The 17,360-nt window shown below is 36.3% G+C and overlaps 1 protein-coding gene across 4 annotated transcripts in view; it reads left to right on the top strand.

Annotated features, from left to right (window-relative positions):
- Nucleotides 1-5,327: 5,327 nt before the first annotated feature.
- The window catches only part of epha3 (eph receptor A3), a 69,795-nt gene continuing 57,762 nt past the window's right edge, over nt 5,328-17,360 (top strand). For 2 of the 4 annotated variants that reach the window (XM_027164769.2, XM_027164770.2), the window contains exons 1-2: nt 5,328-5,606; nt 12,205-12,269. In XM_027164769.2, coding sequence (XP_027020570.1) covers nt 5,519-5,606; nt 12,205-12,269 — 153 coding nt within the window. In that variant the 5' untranslated portion in view covers nt 5,328-5,518. Of the gene's footprint in view, nt 5,607-12,204; nt 12,270-13,066; nt 13,124-13,718; nt 13,881-17,360 lie in introns of those variants that run through there. The other 2 variants (XM_047815223.1, XM_047815224.1) reach the window with 2 other exon arrangements.

The raw sequence follows: 17,360 nt of genomic DNA, 5'->3' as shown, positions 1-17,360 counted from the left end.
AAACGACTCTGTTACTCTGACCTGCCCCTCTAACTGTACTGGTGTCTGTCCTTGACTGTTTGTTGTATTAGACAATCAATACTATTTACTGGAAATATTTTAGTATTTTTAATACTTTTAGTGCAAATTTATTAATTAAATACTCACATACTCTTTGTGAAGGCAAGGTTTTTATTAGTAATCTGAGGGAGTATACCTGTGAACCTCTAATCTGTCTATATTTCACAAATCAGAACAAATATAAGCCAAGGTGACACTCTGTATCTTTGTTTTTTAGTGTTGTGTTTTGCAGGCTGTAAGTGAAGGAACAAACTAAAGGGTGACGACGAGGGAGACATAAGCTAATGTGGTAATGAAGATAAATAGGGGTAATCTCTTCTCTGTCGAAAAGCATAGCTGTCGAGTGGTCAGAGACAGCCTTTAATATTTGTCCAACTGCCAGAGATTTCTCTGCAGGGAGTCAGATCTGCAGTGCTTTGAAATCCAGATTCCCAAACATATGCACAAACACGATAGACTGTGTGATTATTAGTGGTTTGGAGTCTGAATTATTTTTGGCTGCTACACTCTTGTGAGCCAAAATGTAGAACCTAAGTAAGGTTTTCCAACATTGCATGCTATTATCAAGTATTTGAGACTTTGAAGCCTGGCACCTCAACATGTCTCAAATATACAGGAAATAATGTATAATGTGTATATCATGATGTCATACAGTGCATCAACTTGTACATACTGTTGTGTTGTAATGAAATGTAAACTCCCTAACACTAACTGAAAAACAAATGGGTTTGTCTTTGTTATGCAGCAATGATATTTCCAGTAAACCGGATTTTTCCAGATTTTTTTTTTCTTAGAGGTTTGTCTTATGGAGGGGGAGTTGTCTCTGGTCTGAAATGCCCATCATCCTTAAGGAACTCTCGCATGGCCCGGCCCAGTCATGGGAGTAACAAGACAGCTGTAATTACTTTGTATTCAGTTAATTACCCCTAAAATCCACAGTTTTAGCAAAGGTCCCCTTGAATATGCAGATGCTGCTACGTTGTAATTAATTCTGCTTTGTAGGTTTTCAAGGGCCCCTCTTCCCTCGGCCTCTGATTGAGCCGAGTATGCCCAGCTATATTTAGAGAAAACTCTGCAGCTTCTCTGGAAGAGACAGGAAAAAAGCAAACGTGCTGAGCTTCGCTGTCAGCAGTGCAAGTTTTGGGTGTCTCCTGAGCTCAAACAGTGCTTCAGAGCAATGCCGCACTTGCCTATGAGTCAAGCTTAATAAATGCAAATGCTGTCAACCAGACAGCCTGTAATCATGGACCCTGTCTGTCAGCGTCCTATTATTAGTTGATAAGATTACTTTCAACTGAGCACAATGATTGCCTACTTGACAAATCGTTTTGGTCGATTAAGTGCGAGGGAAGGCTTTTTTTATCAGTAATATCTGACACTATTGAAATAGGTGTGTGTTTAAAGGCTTAAGTCTGCATGCACATTTCTACTGCATTTATAGTGCATCATTAGATGTAGGTCTGTGTAGTTTAAAGGTCTAGTAACCCTCAGTCAGAAACACCAATTAAGTCTCCTAAAGCACTGTGTGCCAGGGATGTAAGTCTAATTAAAGGTGCAATTATTACATTCAGCTGTAAACGAAAACTAGTCCCCTCTAATTGCCTCAGAGGTCTTCTGTTTTCTTAATAACTGACCTGTAAAGTGGCTTAGCACCTGGCTAAAAAAAACTTCAAATATTTCAATTAACTTCTCATCCTCAAAAGTGTGTATTATATGTGTGTTTGGTATATAGCTCAATAAATGCAATCATCAAAGGAGTAATCATAGTGATGCTGTAATGTGTAATGGAAGACTGGAAGACTGGTTAGTGTCTGGTTTTCCTCCCTTGGCATTCTTGGCCTCTTTCATTGCATTGTATGCTGGTAATTCAGTCAGCTATAATTAAGGGCTGTGATTAATGAATTGGTAAGGAATAATTCTCTGACTTTGACCAGAGGCCGTCCTGGCTAGTAACTTGCATGATGCAAGGCAGATTAATCACAGACACCCACAGAATCAGGGTTATATAAGATTGCTCTATGATCAACACAGATGTGTGGACAGAGACTTAATATGGCACAATTCGGGAGCACCAGTTTGGTAATAGATGTGTGTTTTATATGATTTGATCGTGACACATCAGACTGTTTTGTTTTTCTTTCTGAAGGCACTTTTTAACATTAAAAAAAATGTAAACAACATTGAAACGTAATTCTGACATGTTGCAAGATGCTAGATTCATGAATTTTTCTTGGTAGCTAAAATATACTATTTTTCTTTGATATATGGAAATATTCAGCTACTAGATTAATGAAGTCTGTAGATATTTGTATTTAAAGGTTTGAGTAAATTGCATTTTGTTAAGAAATCATGATCTACTTTATTTGTACCTTTTTCACAGTTCATATATTGATATAAGACACCAATGTGAACATCTAAATCCATTCATGTGATGAGTAATGTGTGTTATCTATTTGTAGCAAGGCAACCCCCTGGGCAACCATTGTATAACATTGTACTTATTGTGATTTCCAGAAAGCTGGAGTCATGTGGTCTATTATAAATTATATTGTAATCTACACGAGTAATTTTTATTTTATTTTTTTTACTTTTTTTACTTAGATAATTTGAGACAAATAAACAAATTCGCAAACTTACGTCAATACATATTCAAACACATTCAAAGTAAATCATGAGTCATATGCTAATGTAATTAATTGTTAAAGCCTAACTTAGAGTGGTGTAAAGATGTGATGTTAGAGCTACTATAAACTGTCATGTGTTTAGTTTAAATTTGTGTGTGCTGGAAAACCAAAAGTCAAAACTGTCACAAACTTTATATAATATCCAATTATTTTAAATGAGTTATATTGTTTGAAACGATGTACAGAAAAGTCATGATAATTAACAAAATGTGTTAACAAGATGGTAACACAACCATTACCGTTATTAATGGCTGCTAATATATGACTCTCTTGGCTGTTACTGTATACATCCCATTATTTCCTGATACACTAAGGTTTAATGTATGTATTAATTCAGCATTATGAAAGTATTATTCAAGTATTAATATATAACATGTATATGTTTGTATGTATATAGGGAGATAAATACAATCCACCTCTACAAGTATAAATAACGAAATCATTTCTTTTTGAGTAGTGGGATAGTGGGTCTTTATACGGCAGTAAAGATTCGTCATATGGAATAATGGCTCGGCTGAATAATGAAAGCCACAGTTAATGAAAAGCTGGTTGTGGCCGATGTAATACTTTACACCAGAATAACTTCAGTGCAACTGCTATGTTGGCTGGTGAGACAGAGGTGCCATTCCAAACTCTGATTGGCATAGTGCAAGAGCAGATGGTGGAGGGATGGCATCAAAACAATCTGGCACTGTGAGCACAACGTAGCACTACAAATATGTGAATCCACGAAAGGACAAAATGGAGAAGAGGTTTTCCTGAAACAGCTACAGCACCATAATCAAAATACAGCTCTATTATAAAACATTTGTTGCAAAAAGTTTTATAATCAATGGATTATGTAAGAAATTATTTGCAATCATATCTATTATGGTTACTAGTCAGAGATTGAATTATATAAACATATCAGAATTTTGCAACACTTGTTGGAGTATTGAATATAATGTGATCAACATAAGTAATTCCAGTTACAGATCAAACAATATAATTAGAGCCACACATGACAGTCTGGGGGAATTTATTCCTCCACAAAACCCCCCAATACCATCAGGATTAACCAAATGTTTTCCTTCTTTTAACTGCCATTATTGATGGCATGCCTCTGTGTTTAACTTTTCTTCACTAAATTGTGCGCCAGTCATGTTTACTTGCTGAACAGATTGTTGTATTTGGGCTCATGCTCCATGACTCTAGTATTTTGGATGAGGAATGTGATGTGAAATAACACACGATTTTAGGCCCGTAGTGTGGGAATGTCCCCTCTGGCTGCCTGGGCTTAAGCCCAGGTTTGTCGATAATATTCATGCTCCAAAACTCATGCCCAAACCATCATGCAGCCACTGGATTCCAACCAGATTTTCTTTCTGGCAGCTCTTAAAATCATTATTACAAATAATCCAGATCATCACTGTCCCGTATGAAGTGACCAAAAATACATTTTGAAGTAAAAGTACTTTCCCCCCTGCAACAATAAATTGATGTATGTTTGGCTAGGAAAATAGAAAAATTAATTAGGTGAACAGAATGAAAATGTAGTACTGTGCAGAGCCCACATGAAAACCACCATATTTCTGGAAGTACAACTAAAATATGTGTACTTCATAATATTACTGACATGTTTTAAATTACATGTAAACTTTTCCAAGAACTTTTTACTGATTTTACAGCCAAAGATTTCACAGAAATTAATTTACAAATATTAACATTATATATATATATATATATATATATATATATATATATATATATATATATATATATTTACAAGTGAATCTCTGTATAAGATCAGTTAAAATATTTATTTTACTAAAATCTCCTGTGCCGTATCTAAAATGGCACCCAGATTTTAGTAAAATATTTTAACTGATACAAATATTTGTAAATTTATTTTAAAAAGAAATTCATTAAACATATTGTGAAATGTAGTACAATGTATTGTTGACAGCATTTAGCATATAATAACCAGAGAAACAGAGAGTGCAATCTCTTATTAAACACATAGACTCATGGAAATTCACTAGGTCAGATCCTGGAGTGCCATCTAAGATAAAACCCTGTTAGTAGAACAAAGGAAGAAGTGATTTACTGTAGATTAAAAAATATTAATTGAAATACACATTTAGTCTTTGTTTGAAAATAATCAGTAACTCAGTCAGAGAAGTGAGTGTGAGAGCAGAAGATATTCTAGATAAATGTTTCATTATTTCTTTTGTGTGAAACTGAATAAACTTACAATATTGTTATTTACTACAAATGCACAGCTCCACAACTTTTGTGGAAAAGGCAGGATTCTTTATATTAGCACTGAATATGAATGCAGTTGCATGATCTAGTCAAAGTGGTTTATCTGTCATCTTTCTCCCAGGTTAAATCACAGTGCAGTAGGTTATAGGTTTCACCTAACAACATTGTTAGGTGAAAGCAAATTCAGCTCTAGCATATTCAGTGTGCAGTGGGTTTTCATATAAAAGACAAAATAGGGACATGAGTTTATGCAGGGGAAACTACACGCTAAATAGTTTACGTCACTCTTGTGTTTACCTGTGTTGAGGTGGTACAGTAGGTGTGAAAACAGCGTGCCGGTTGGTGTAGGACCCAGCGGAAGTGCGCAGGGTGAGGGAGCGCGCGTGCAGACTCCTCCTTGTCTCCGGTGTCAAACTTGACATCAGCGCTCGCGCCGAGAATGGTAACTGGCTCAGGAGCAGAGAGCTCAGTCGCGTCGGTGGCATGCTTCATGGAGTTATGTACCTTTCCTTACCCGCTCAACTGCCGTCATGGGTTGCACGCGCTTCCTAACCCTCCTGCTCCTTCTCTTCATGCTCGTTTCTTGCGCCGAATCCATCGTTTATCCGTCCAATGAAGGTAAGCAGACGCGGAGAACGAGAGGCGCGAGCTGTTAGAGGAGCGCTGACAGACTCTCCGCTCGCGTCTCGAGCTCTCCGCTGCGTTGTCCGCGGCATGTCAAAGTTTTTACGCTTAAGGTCGTCCAGACTCATTCCGTGGCACAGCCGCTTGTAATACGCACATTTACGCAGGAACTGTTCAAATGATATGACTGTCCTTGTCTGTGATAATAAACGCGGTGTATCAGTGCAGCGGTTTTCTCTGCCGGTTTGTCACTTTTACTTTATTTACTAAACTATAGTTATTTCATTTTTCATGAATAAACTCCGGACACTTTTTAACGCAACCTCAATCATATCCATGGCTTATGAAGCGCGCAGTTTGTATAATATTGGAATGATCTATCACGCTTTCCTAACTGTGTTGTTTTTATGCAGCTTATAAAACATACACTTATTACTAATAGACATTGTAGACTATATGACTATATAACTGTAGTTATTAAAGAGACCAGGACACTGACCCTCCACCAGTCTGTTACTAGGCCTATATACCCCTACCCCTACTATATACCCCTGCTGTTATATCAATAGGCTATATATTATTCTTATCGTATTTCGTATGTCTTCAGTAAGATGTTAGACACGTTTATACGTGTTTGTGTTGTTCTTTGGTTCTTTGGTTATAATGAAAGCAGGAAGAAACGTGTGAGGTTTATTCTCAGTAAAGAAAATCAGGGGTCAGGGCGTGACGTGTCTTTCTTTCTTTTACAACTTTAATGCAAATTAGACTTTAATTAGTCTTCAAAGCATCAGTTTAAAATGCGAGATTTGTTTAGTTTTCACAATTAAAAGGAGATTAAGGTGAAAATAGACAGTCAATAAGGAAAGTGTAAAGTGAGTTGTGGTAACTCTATAGAGTTAAAGGTCAAACGATTTGGTTAGATTTTGTCAACCTCACAACAGGCTGAACAAATGTATACTTTAGAGTGCTGATATTGAAAAGTTCGTATAGGGTAGAATTTTCAACAAAATACAGGTATGTAGAATTGTTTATTTTTCACTGATCTTAGATGATCATCTTCAAATAAAGAAAAGACTGCAGTGAAGAAAGAGGACTGAAACTATCATTAAAAGCACAACAACAAACAAAAGTAAAATGCATCTAAATAAGTCAAATCGTGTTTTATCTGCTGTACTTATTGCAACCGAAGTAAAAGTTGTGGAATAAAAAGTGTTCTTTTATATGGTATATATAAGGTTTAGCTTTCATTCCAGAAGCAGTCTGTGTGTGTGTGTGTGTGTGTGTGTGTGTGTGTGTGTGTGTGTGTGTGTGTGTGTGTGTGTGTGTGTGTGTGTGTGTGTGTGTGAGTGAATGTAAATGTAGGTAGTTTTAATGTTTAACATCTACTAACCAAACTTATTTCTTTGTTTTCTTCAAGGATGACTATTAAGTGTTGAATGTGTTAACAACTAAAAAAAAACAAACAAACAAACAAAAACAACAGAAGACAAAGTACATTAAAAAATGTATACGGCGAGACAAAGTGAAAATATTATTATCCGATATTATCTAGCATCAATTAATGAAGCTCGGTGTCATGTCTAACTATAAACGTCACAGACTATTCTAAAGTTATATGGAGCAAAATATTAAACCACAGAACTATCTCTCTCTCTCTCTCTCTCTCTCTCTCTCTCTCTCTCTCTCTCTCTCTCTCTCTCTCTCTCTCTCTCTCTCTCCCTCAAACTCTTGCCATACAGGACAATACTAGGCATTATGTGTATATGGTTATTAGACCAGGTTTAAGGTGTTATAGCGGGTTAAAGTCTGTTTACGCGCAGGTTTCTCACCAGTGAGGGTCAGTATAGAGCCACGCGCTCTGCGCTACACCTTTATATGGTTTAGTCTGAAAGTGGTCGCCTCGGCTGTTCACTCTGTTAATTGGGCATAAAGTTTGCTTTGAGAATGTAGAATTACTGCAGCGCAATAGGAAAAGTTTTTATGTCCAACTGTAAAATCTCCCATAGACCTTTTTGTTTTGGAGTTTAAGGCCCAGCAGCACAGGATGACCCACATGATCAAAATCACAATTTTGTGCTGCACGAATTTCATTGTATCTTCTTGTAGCTGTAAATTAGACTCCTCTATTTTACGTTGTTGTTTCTGGATGAGATTACTTTATGCATTTGGGCAATAATGCAGTATTTTATTTTATGTTTTACTCATAAACGAAATATAACTGTTTAGAATATAACGGCGTTGAAAAATGGGTTATATTTATAACTATAGGTAAAGTTGAAGCTTTCAGCTCGTATCAGCGTGTGACTTATAAAGTGACTCTTTTGTAAGGAACCGACCAACCGAGGTGAGGATGGTTTTCTCAGCACGATGGAGGTTGCTGTGTGACTACAGTAGTCGTGTGTGATTGGGACACTTTGTCTCTTGCGCAGTGAGTCGGAGCTGAAAGTGATCATTGGATCCAGAAAAAAAGTGTATCAAAAGCGTTAAACCCCACTTTACAAGGACTCTAGTCTACACAAACTATAATAATTACAAGAAGGTTTTTCAAAATAGGTTAACAGATGCAAAATGACAAGACATTGCCCGGAGTTGGAAAGACGGCTCAGGCCGCGTAACAGCGCGTTACTGTGGTTCCTATCAAACAGGACAGCTGGGTATCCAGACCTGCTCTGCTCTGTACTAAAACTCTGTACTGCTAATCTCAAGCTAAACACAGCCTACTACATGCACGGCTAATGCACCAGGTACAAGTTAGTTTACTATAATAATAATAATAATAATAATAATAATAATAATAATAATAATAATAATAATAATAATAATAATAATAATAATAATAATAATAATAATAATAATAATAACTATTGCTGATGTAAAATTGGTTTAAAGTACCCCGTTTACTTTATTAAGTATTTAATAGCAATATAAATTCTAATATACCATTACTAAATACTAATCATAATAATATGTTTAAAGTCTAGGAACCTACTTTATTTTTACAGTTTTTATTATTATTATTATTATTATTATTATTATTATTCTTTTATTACTAGAATCAGCTAAGACAGATTAATAAATATAGTATTTCTATACCTTTTTTTTAGATATTTAACAGTACTTTTTTTTTAAATCTTAGTTTGTCTGTCTCAGGATTTTTAATGGTAAATAATAATATTTTAAGTGTACTCTAAATAAAATATACAGTTCTTTTAGGCCCTCTTTTAAAGGAAATTTTTGAAAAACATTTGTGTGTATGTTTATATATATATTTGGTAATAAGTTCCAGGATAACAGTTAGGTCACATGGCATATTTTTATTTTACTACATCATAAATGACTCTCTGTGTTGTGCTCTCTTTTCTTTAATCTGGGCTGACGGCCTAGTAAAACAAACTTTTGATTAAAGAAGCGAACAAATTTTGCTGCCATTTAGCAGACCGTGTGAAGTTAGATTTGGGCAACTCCGAGAAGCATGCAGGACCTTTTTCTTACTTATGCTGCATAAGAATCGGAGAGTTCAGTATAGGTTTGGTTAGCTTGTCTAAAACATATTCCCATTTAAAGACTGCGATATGGAAAGAATCATTGCTTGTTAGAATTTTCAGAAATTCTTGAAGCTCTCTTATTTCAAGACCTTTGCACTCTAATTGAAGTTTTTAATTACACAACACACGGATTACCCCAGTTTTACTGCTTACTGGACCGACCTTCGCCATTACAATACCTTCTGTATTTTTTAGAGAGAGAGTCATTTTGGCAGGTTTAGGGTGTGGAGGTACTTTTTGCTCTCACTGAAAACAGTGTTTAGTGAGTGATGGTACCTTTCAAAGGCGAAAATCTGCTTACACATGTGCTCATGGTAAAAATAGTGCATTCGGGGCCAGGGGTGTGTTCGGGCTGCTAGTGTTGTGCGGGCAGAGACTGCTTGGTGCTCACAGGGAGCTGACTGAGGAAAAAGCTGCACAGAGGCTGGAGCAGAAGACACATGCAGACAGAGCTGAATTATTCATACTCTGCAGTTTAATACTTCACTACACCACTGTAGGTTTTGCTGATTTATTTATATTTTTTATATGTTTATTTTTTTATTTTTTGGAAAGAACTGCTTTTAATAAAACTAATAAAATTATGATCTGTTATCATATACTGCAATGTATTTTTAATTGCAACATTTTTTTAAATCTCAAATTTCTGAAGTTCTGCTCGAGGACCCGATTGAAACATTTATATAGGGAACATAACCCCGTACAGATTCTAGTTTTATAGGCACTGTAAATTCTGTGACAAAACACTTCTATTTGTTCATTTGTGAGGGGAATCTTTTCCGAGTGAAGTTTAAACATTGTTCAGTAATCAGGAGAGGCTTTTGGGGACTTAAACTAACCTAATCTGTCTTAATTCTTCTTTGAAAATATTTGAAATCAATCCTCAGGTTCTCCATGTGTTCTCTCTCTCACACACACCCTCACTCACAGACATAGACATACAATCAGCTTTTAATAAAGCCAAGCCTCAGCATGCCTCATCCCCTTGGACTGCACTTCTGAGGTGTTGCACCACCCGATTCCCATCTTAATTCAATAACAGATTTAATTAGCTCATCAAGAAAGGTGAAGGTTAGCTGAATGATGAAAAAAGCTGCATGGTTGTCTCATCAACCTCCATCTGATTATAAGCATTTTTTGCTTTTTTTTATTTTTTTGAGCTGTAAAATGCAGCTGTGCTTACTGTACAGTAAAGGCTTGTCCTTGATACTGTAAATATTTGACAAATAGGATATTGTATGCAATTGTGGGCTGTCATATGATAGATAGAGAATGAAACAAGACATTGTGGTGGTGTTTTTTTTTCATTGCTGCTGATGTGTTCAATAAACGTGCAACGTGCTGATGAAAACAATAGTTACTGGTGCAGAGATGATTTATCAGGACAGTGGATGCTCACAGAGAGACTGTGGTTGTGAGCCTAGATTACTGTCTCTGTCATGTATTGATTACATCTGTTTTGCCTGTTCTTGTTTATTCCTATGGACAACAGATATTTCATTAATAAGCTGGCGTTGCAGTATTGAGCTGAGAGAGGATGCCCGATGTACCATCGGTTCTTGGTGTTATGAGGGTGGTGTTTTTTGGCTAAGATTTCCTGCTCCTGCAGCTGAAGAATTTGCTTCACCAATATAGCCATCTAATTTTCTGTTCTCAAATTCCCCTGGTCGGCTCAATTTGAGACGTTGGCTCGGCTCATTGAGAAAGTTAAATTGGAACCAATGGAGCTCGATGTCAGCTGCCATTACCGGACACAAGCAGATATCTTCATTACAGTTAATAGGAAATTGTCTGCTGTATGAGAACAGCCAGCTGTTTTGGTAGGTGTGGTCCCATTTACAGGATTCTGTGCTGGATTCGAACAATCTAATTCCCCTTTGTTTTCATTTAATTCTTGATGTGCACAATATGCCTCAAAGTATATGCACCAGTCACTCACCTACTTTATATTGTCTCAGTATTTATTGTGTTTGAAACTAGGCTGACTTTTACTGCCCAACCTCTGTCAGATCTTTATGGTATGAAAATTATCTAAATAAGCATACTTTATAAATCAAATATCCTTGACATTTTCAGATGTATGTTTTATATGTTTGGGATAAAAATTTACTTGACAGTGCATCAGTGTTGCCCTGCTTATAGTCCCACATGGCAGCTCCCATTATGCGTTGACTGTTTTCAGTCAAGCTGAGAAAAAAACAAGACGGTAAAAATGGCAAAAGAAAGATGGTAAAAAGTTGGCGGGAGTGGAGTATGACATTGTATGACTTTGTATACACTCACCTCCTGTGTCTTATAATGCACTATAGGACTACATAGTGCATTGTAATACTTATGGTTTATAGACAGCCATTTTGTTTTAGGTTCAAAAATCCTTCTTTCATTTTGTTTGTGAAATGTAGTTTTGTGTTCACTTAAAGTGTGAGTTCAAAAGTGCATTAAGAAATAAAAAGAATAAAACAAACACTATTAATTTTGGCATCTAATGCCTTGCTCGTTATTTGCTTGCTAAAAAATATTCAATAACAATTATTTCTTGAATTTGAATGTGCATGTAATAGATTGAGGCTCATAATCGTTTCACAGCTTGCATTACGTTCACTTTTGCATATTGGATTTCATTCAGACAATGCTTGCCAGCTGTGTTCTGTTTAAAGATAAATAAAAAACATCGTCCTACAAAGAAACAATGCAGTAGATATGGATATGCGAGACACCATCGCCCATCGGCAGCCTCTTTCTGTCAGTGGGGCAGGCATTGAAATCGAACTGTCCAGCTGATGTGGTATTTGGATGGTATTTCCCTGTTTCCCCCAGTGCCTTCACCCTCCACAATCATTTGGATGATGAGCTTGATCTACTGACAGAAGAGACTTGCACTGTTTGTTTAATTTCATCATCTCATGCGAATATTGCAGCTGAATAAATACTCTATTAGTCAGAATGTACATGTGTCCCCGGGCATGGGGTGGGGGGGTGGATGTTAACAGAGGCTAACGAGGAATACTCACTCTTTTTTTTTCTCTCTTTTTTCTCTTTTCCTGCAGTTAACCTGTTGGATTCCAAAGCAAGCCAAGGGGAGCTGGGATGGATATCATATCCACCACATGGGGTATGTATGTCCATGTTAACCATAAATCCTTGTGCAGGAGAACAGACATGACACACAGTAGTGCAATTCAATATTTCAACATTCTTTACCTTTAGTAAAATAAAAATATAATTTAGTAGAAGCTTGGGGAAATAGGAGATCCAAAGACAGTGTTCAGTGTGTTTAAAATAGATAATTTATTTCTGTTATCAAACCCGAAGTGCCCAGTAACAACTGTGTTTATTTATCTTACTGTGGATTGGCCCAAGGGGCTACTTAATCCAACCATTATTAAACTTTATTAAGTGTTAAAATTACTTCTTGGCACTTGCTGAAGGTAATCCAGTAATTTTCTTCATATAGCTGCCAAATCTGGTTTCCACTTGCCTTTTTATAGTTGGCACCATAAAATATAGACTAGACCGTCCTGTAGTCTAGATGCTTGGCTATAAGGAGACACATTTACTTGAACATATGTCTTTTATGTAAACCCCTTGTTTGGTGATGAAAATAATACAAATTATTTATTAGTAAATTTAACCAGGTGCAGGTTTTATTAAATTAATGGAAACAGACAAATTAAAAGAAGCAAACAATAATCTCAAAGCAATAGCAGACAGATGCTGGCTTATCTGCAAACAGGAAAATGCTATAGCTAAGATTTGATAACTAAGCAGGATCAGGTCAATCCAGAGAAAAGGACATACAGGGAGAAAAAAATGGAGCAAGACTAACTAAAAAAATTGTGTGAAGTTATCTCAAGGAGCGTAGGAGATTGCAAACAGGTGTCCATCATTAGAAGTCTTGTGATTGGATAAGGGGAATGGTGTCTGACGGTCAGCTGACATGGAGTTTAGCGGAGGATCTTGGGCATTGTAAGTAGTTTTAATTGATAGCAGATTTGATAGCTGTACAGAACCTGTCGTGACGCAATTATTATTTCTTACAATCATAAAGGTGAAAGTGAACGTCGTAACATTTTTTTAGCGCAATTCATTGTCATAACTGATGAAGAAGAATGCAGAAGATCAAGACCTTGAGATAAATGTTCTATAATTACTTTTGACTTTTACCTAGTTTTGAGTGATAAGCATTTTACCCCAAGAGCCATGCCCTCAAAAATGATTGTACGTAATGTGCCGGCACTGCACTGACACTGATGGATGGGCTCCCCGCCTTCTGCCGGTGTAAGCACAAATCGGCCCGGTTAAAGCAAATTGGGAGCTAAACCCATCAGATGCTCCCCACGTGGTTGCCTGCCCCAATAAGGACAGGAAATATAAATCAGCTCGGCGTGGTTGACTTTTTAAATGCACAGTTCTGTTTATTATGGCTCGTCCAAATTGCATCAGACCTCAGTCTGGGATTCATTACTCGCAGGAGGAGGATTACTTCGCCTTTGCTCCATGATTACCCCAGCCTGGCTTGTAGCTCAGTGCCGACAAAGAGATCATCTGTGCCATGGAAGGAAAGACATGTATGCCATGATTATGGACTGTAGATTAGGGATTTGATAATGCCTCAACACTTTACATTAGGCAAACTAATGCTGGATTACCTCTTGGTGGGAAAAAGAAAGAGTGAAGCACTTTTCCTCTAGCACTGCTCAACTCGTCCCACCATCACTAGAAGGTATGAATAAAAACTATTTTCAGCTCAGGCACTTGGGTGGTGAAATGATCTTCCCCTAGATATCTGAACTGCCAAGATACTGACTGACAGTCTTCAACCATCATCTAAAGACCTACAGGTTCCTGAAGTACTCAAAATTTAAAAGATTTAAAACTTAAAAAAAACTTGTTGACCGCACGTTTCTAGCTATAATGACCCAACAGACTTTTACACCGACATTAGTAAGTCCATAACCTAGTGAACCAGTATCAATGTATTCAAGACTTCTGTAAGTAGCTCAGGATAAGTCTGTCTACCAAATGCTACAATCATAAATGAAATTAAATGTAAGCAGTGCTTTTAAAACTTAACTTTATTTGGTTGAATAAAAGATAAATGTTTGCTCGCAAAATAAGGGATATTTTGAACTGCATAAAGCAAAATCCTGAAGCCCAAATAAATATGGATTTATTAGGTATTTTTAGATTTTGAGTATCTTTGAGTATTTTTCAATAATCATAGATTTATTATATTTGCAATAGATAGAAATAATAAATCTAGCCACATTTATTGAAAAAAAAAAACTCTGCAAAATTTGCATTAATAGCCACAAATTAGATACTAATTTACTTCAAAACCAAAAAAGATCTCTCAGAAATTCACTGAGATAACAGTACTGTACTGTAATGTGAAGTAAGGAGTAACTCTCAATGTAATCTGCTGGAAGCCAAAGCCCTGACCAGTACAGATCCCCCAGTCCAGTACAACCTAATCTACTGTATGAACTAGACTGAAATTCGCAATTGTAATTCTATGTCTTATCCATGTTTATGATTCCAAAAAGGCAATAGTAGCAGGATAAAAGCCAAACAATTTTGGAGCTTGTATGTATGTTTTGGGCTGTGAAAAGAATACCAGAAATGTACCCAGCTGTATGAAGTGCGAAGAAAAGCTGCTGTATAAACTGGGATTAGCACATCATATGGCCTTGGTGGGGTAAATGGGCAGTGCACAATGTGTTATGGTTCCACAATCATAAAACAGCGATGAAAAGGCATTGACTGATAGGTTACAGTTGTCCTAGTGTAAGAAATTTTAGATGGCGAAACATTTGCAGCCGCTTCTGCTGTTTCCAGTCTTGGTGTGGGAATGATGCAGACTAAATGAAATTCTGATATGAAGGGAATATAGAAGGGCAAATGGTTCATTCTGGAGGGGAAAAAACAGTTTTAGGGCACTGCTATGAAATTAGATATTCATTCGTACAGTATGTTTTATTTGAAGTGAATATTAGAATGATTGTGACAATGATTATGTAAGTATAAGAGTAAATGTGATGTGTCTGTCTATCATAAATTTACCATCTACACAATATACTGTATATCATAAATGGTATCTCTTGGTATATATCTCCTTTTCTCTGCTATATGGTCTTTGGTGTCTTCCCTGTCATTCCAGTATCAGGTGATGTAGCTCTTGAAAAAAAAAGCTCTAATTTGTTCATCACTAGAATTACAATGAGAACAGAAGGATTTGCTTGACTCAATTTTGTCTTTCGCTTGAATAAGCAAATGCAGATCTGATACCACCCGGGCTTACATATTAGTCTTTTCTAACTAATGCAATTTCACTGTAATGCAAGAAAGAATCTGTAGTTTTATTATGTATTTCTAAAACTTTAGCTCTTTAAATTTGTCTCTTTTAATACTAGTTCCAGAGCCGTTCTGTTATCTGAATCTATTATTCAAAAGTATTTACCAGTCGATCTGTCTTCCCAGTTACAGTACACATAGAAAGCCAAAATCCTGCCAAATGAACCGACTGCTGATTTCCACGTTTCCTTGTTACTTTCCTTGCTGCAGTGGGATTATTGATGTAAAGTGATATTTGAAAAAAAAAAAACCTTTAGTCAACTTCAGTCTCCCTGTTGAGTGTTAAATTGCAAAGCAGAGATATAATGTCTCCTTTTGTAACTTGGAGTGATCCTACATGGTATAAAGTTGTAGTTTGACTCTCAGACATAATCACTCTCAGAAAAACTGTTACCTGTTAAAAGAAATGTCCAGACAGATGTATTTGTGTTCAGTGGCCTACTGTAGCTCAGTGCAGCTTAGCACTATAGTTTAAAGAAGGGTACTACAGGAATATGGCTAATTGTGCCATGATGATGATGTCATGCATGACATGAGACCACTCCTGCAATATGCTATTTTCAAGCGTGTCATCAATGCATTATATATGATATGTTATTTACTTTGGCACATATTTTCTAGACACAGTCCTTCACTGCAATTTGATAATATAGTGCAGCCCAGACACCTGGATTCAATTTTGGGCATCTACTATGCTAGTGATCTCAAGCTGGCAATTCAAAAAATACCTCATGGAAAGAAAGTAACTTTGACAAATCACCACTTGAACTTTCCAGTGATGTATATGACTTTGCAGCACTTTTAGTTTGTCTGCTTCGGAAATTCATAAACACATGGCAATAAAAACAGTTTTCATTCATCTGGGGTAATTCTATAGGACATAACACTTCTATAGGATCTCCAGTTTGTAGAAAACTGCCCAAAAGCCATACAGGCCATTGGGCCAGGATAGCTGAAGCTGCTGATTTAACTGAACAAATACTGTAATACATTTATTCCCGAATGACATAGAGTATTCAAAAAATCAGCCTAGTGACAGTTTTGTAAATCAGAGTTATTCTTACTCAATGTGTGTGCATAATTTGTAGCTGTAAATCATAACAAATTCAAGCCAAAAAAATCTGCCATAAAGCTGAATAAACTAATAAGTCAGCAACTGACATACGTTTCATTCTTTAAAAAAGTGTCAGAAAAGGTAACAGATGGAACAGCTGTTTATGAAACCTTTTTGTGAACTTAGACGCACTACGTAATATAGTTACAGTTTGGGAAACAAACTCAAGAATTAAAGATTAGACTGTAGAAGACAAAGCTATTCTCAAGAAGATAAAACTTATGTTTTCTATCCTTCTTATGGCAACTTATCTCAAAATAGACTTTGTATTTTTGACTTTCAGAATATTCCATAAAAGTTTTTCATAATCAATGACTCAAGGTTTCATGCGCTTACATCAGGACATGATTTACAGTTTCAAAAATTCTGTGTTCGTTATTTGGTGTCTACTACTAATTTTGATAAACTACTACTTGTGGGCAAAATAACCAATCGTAATCAAGTAAATGTGAAAATAAAACTGTTATAATGTACTTTCCTGGGTGTTTCATTAACCACTGCCACAGTAGAAATATAGTTAGGCAATTGAGTCTCAGAGTACACTTGTCCTGCCTGCTAATGAACACTTCAAGACCATTAAAGATGACCCACTTGATTCTGCCAAAGGCTTTTTTTAAACTGTAGCTTGATGGGAAGCCAGACAGTATTCTGTTTTTGTTACAGAAAAGACATTTTCTCTGTACATACCAGTGATGCAATGAGGACTAGAAGTATACATTGCGGGAGTGGGTGCTT

Source organism: Tachysurus fulvidraco, chromosome 6, assembly GCF_022655615.1.
Source record: "Tachysurus fulvidraco isolate hzauxx_2018 chromosome 6, HZAU_PFXX_2.0, whole genome shotgun sequence".
NCBI classification, from domain to species: domain Eukaryota; kingdom Metazoa; phylum Chordata; class Actinopteri; order Siluriformes; family Bagridae; genus Tachysurus; species Tachysurus fulvidraco.
Note: the sequence above shows the minus strand (reverse complement) of the source record. Positions and strands in the feature narration are given on the sequence as shown.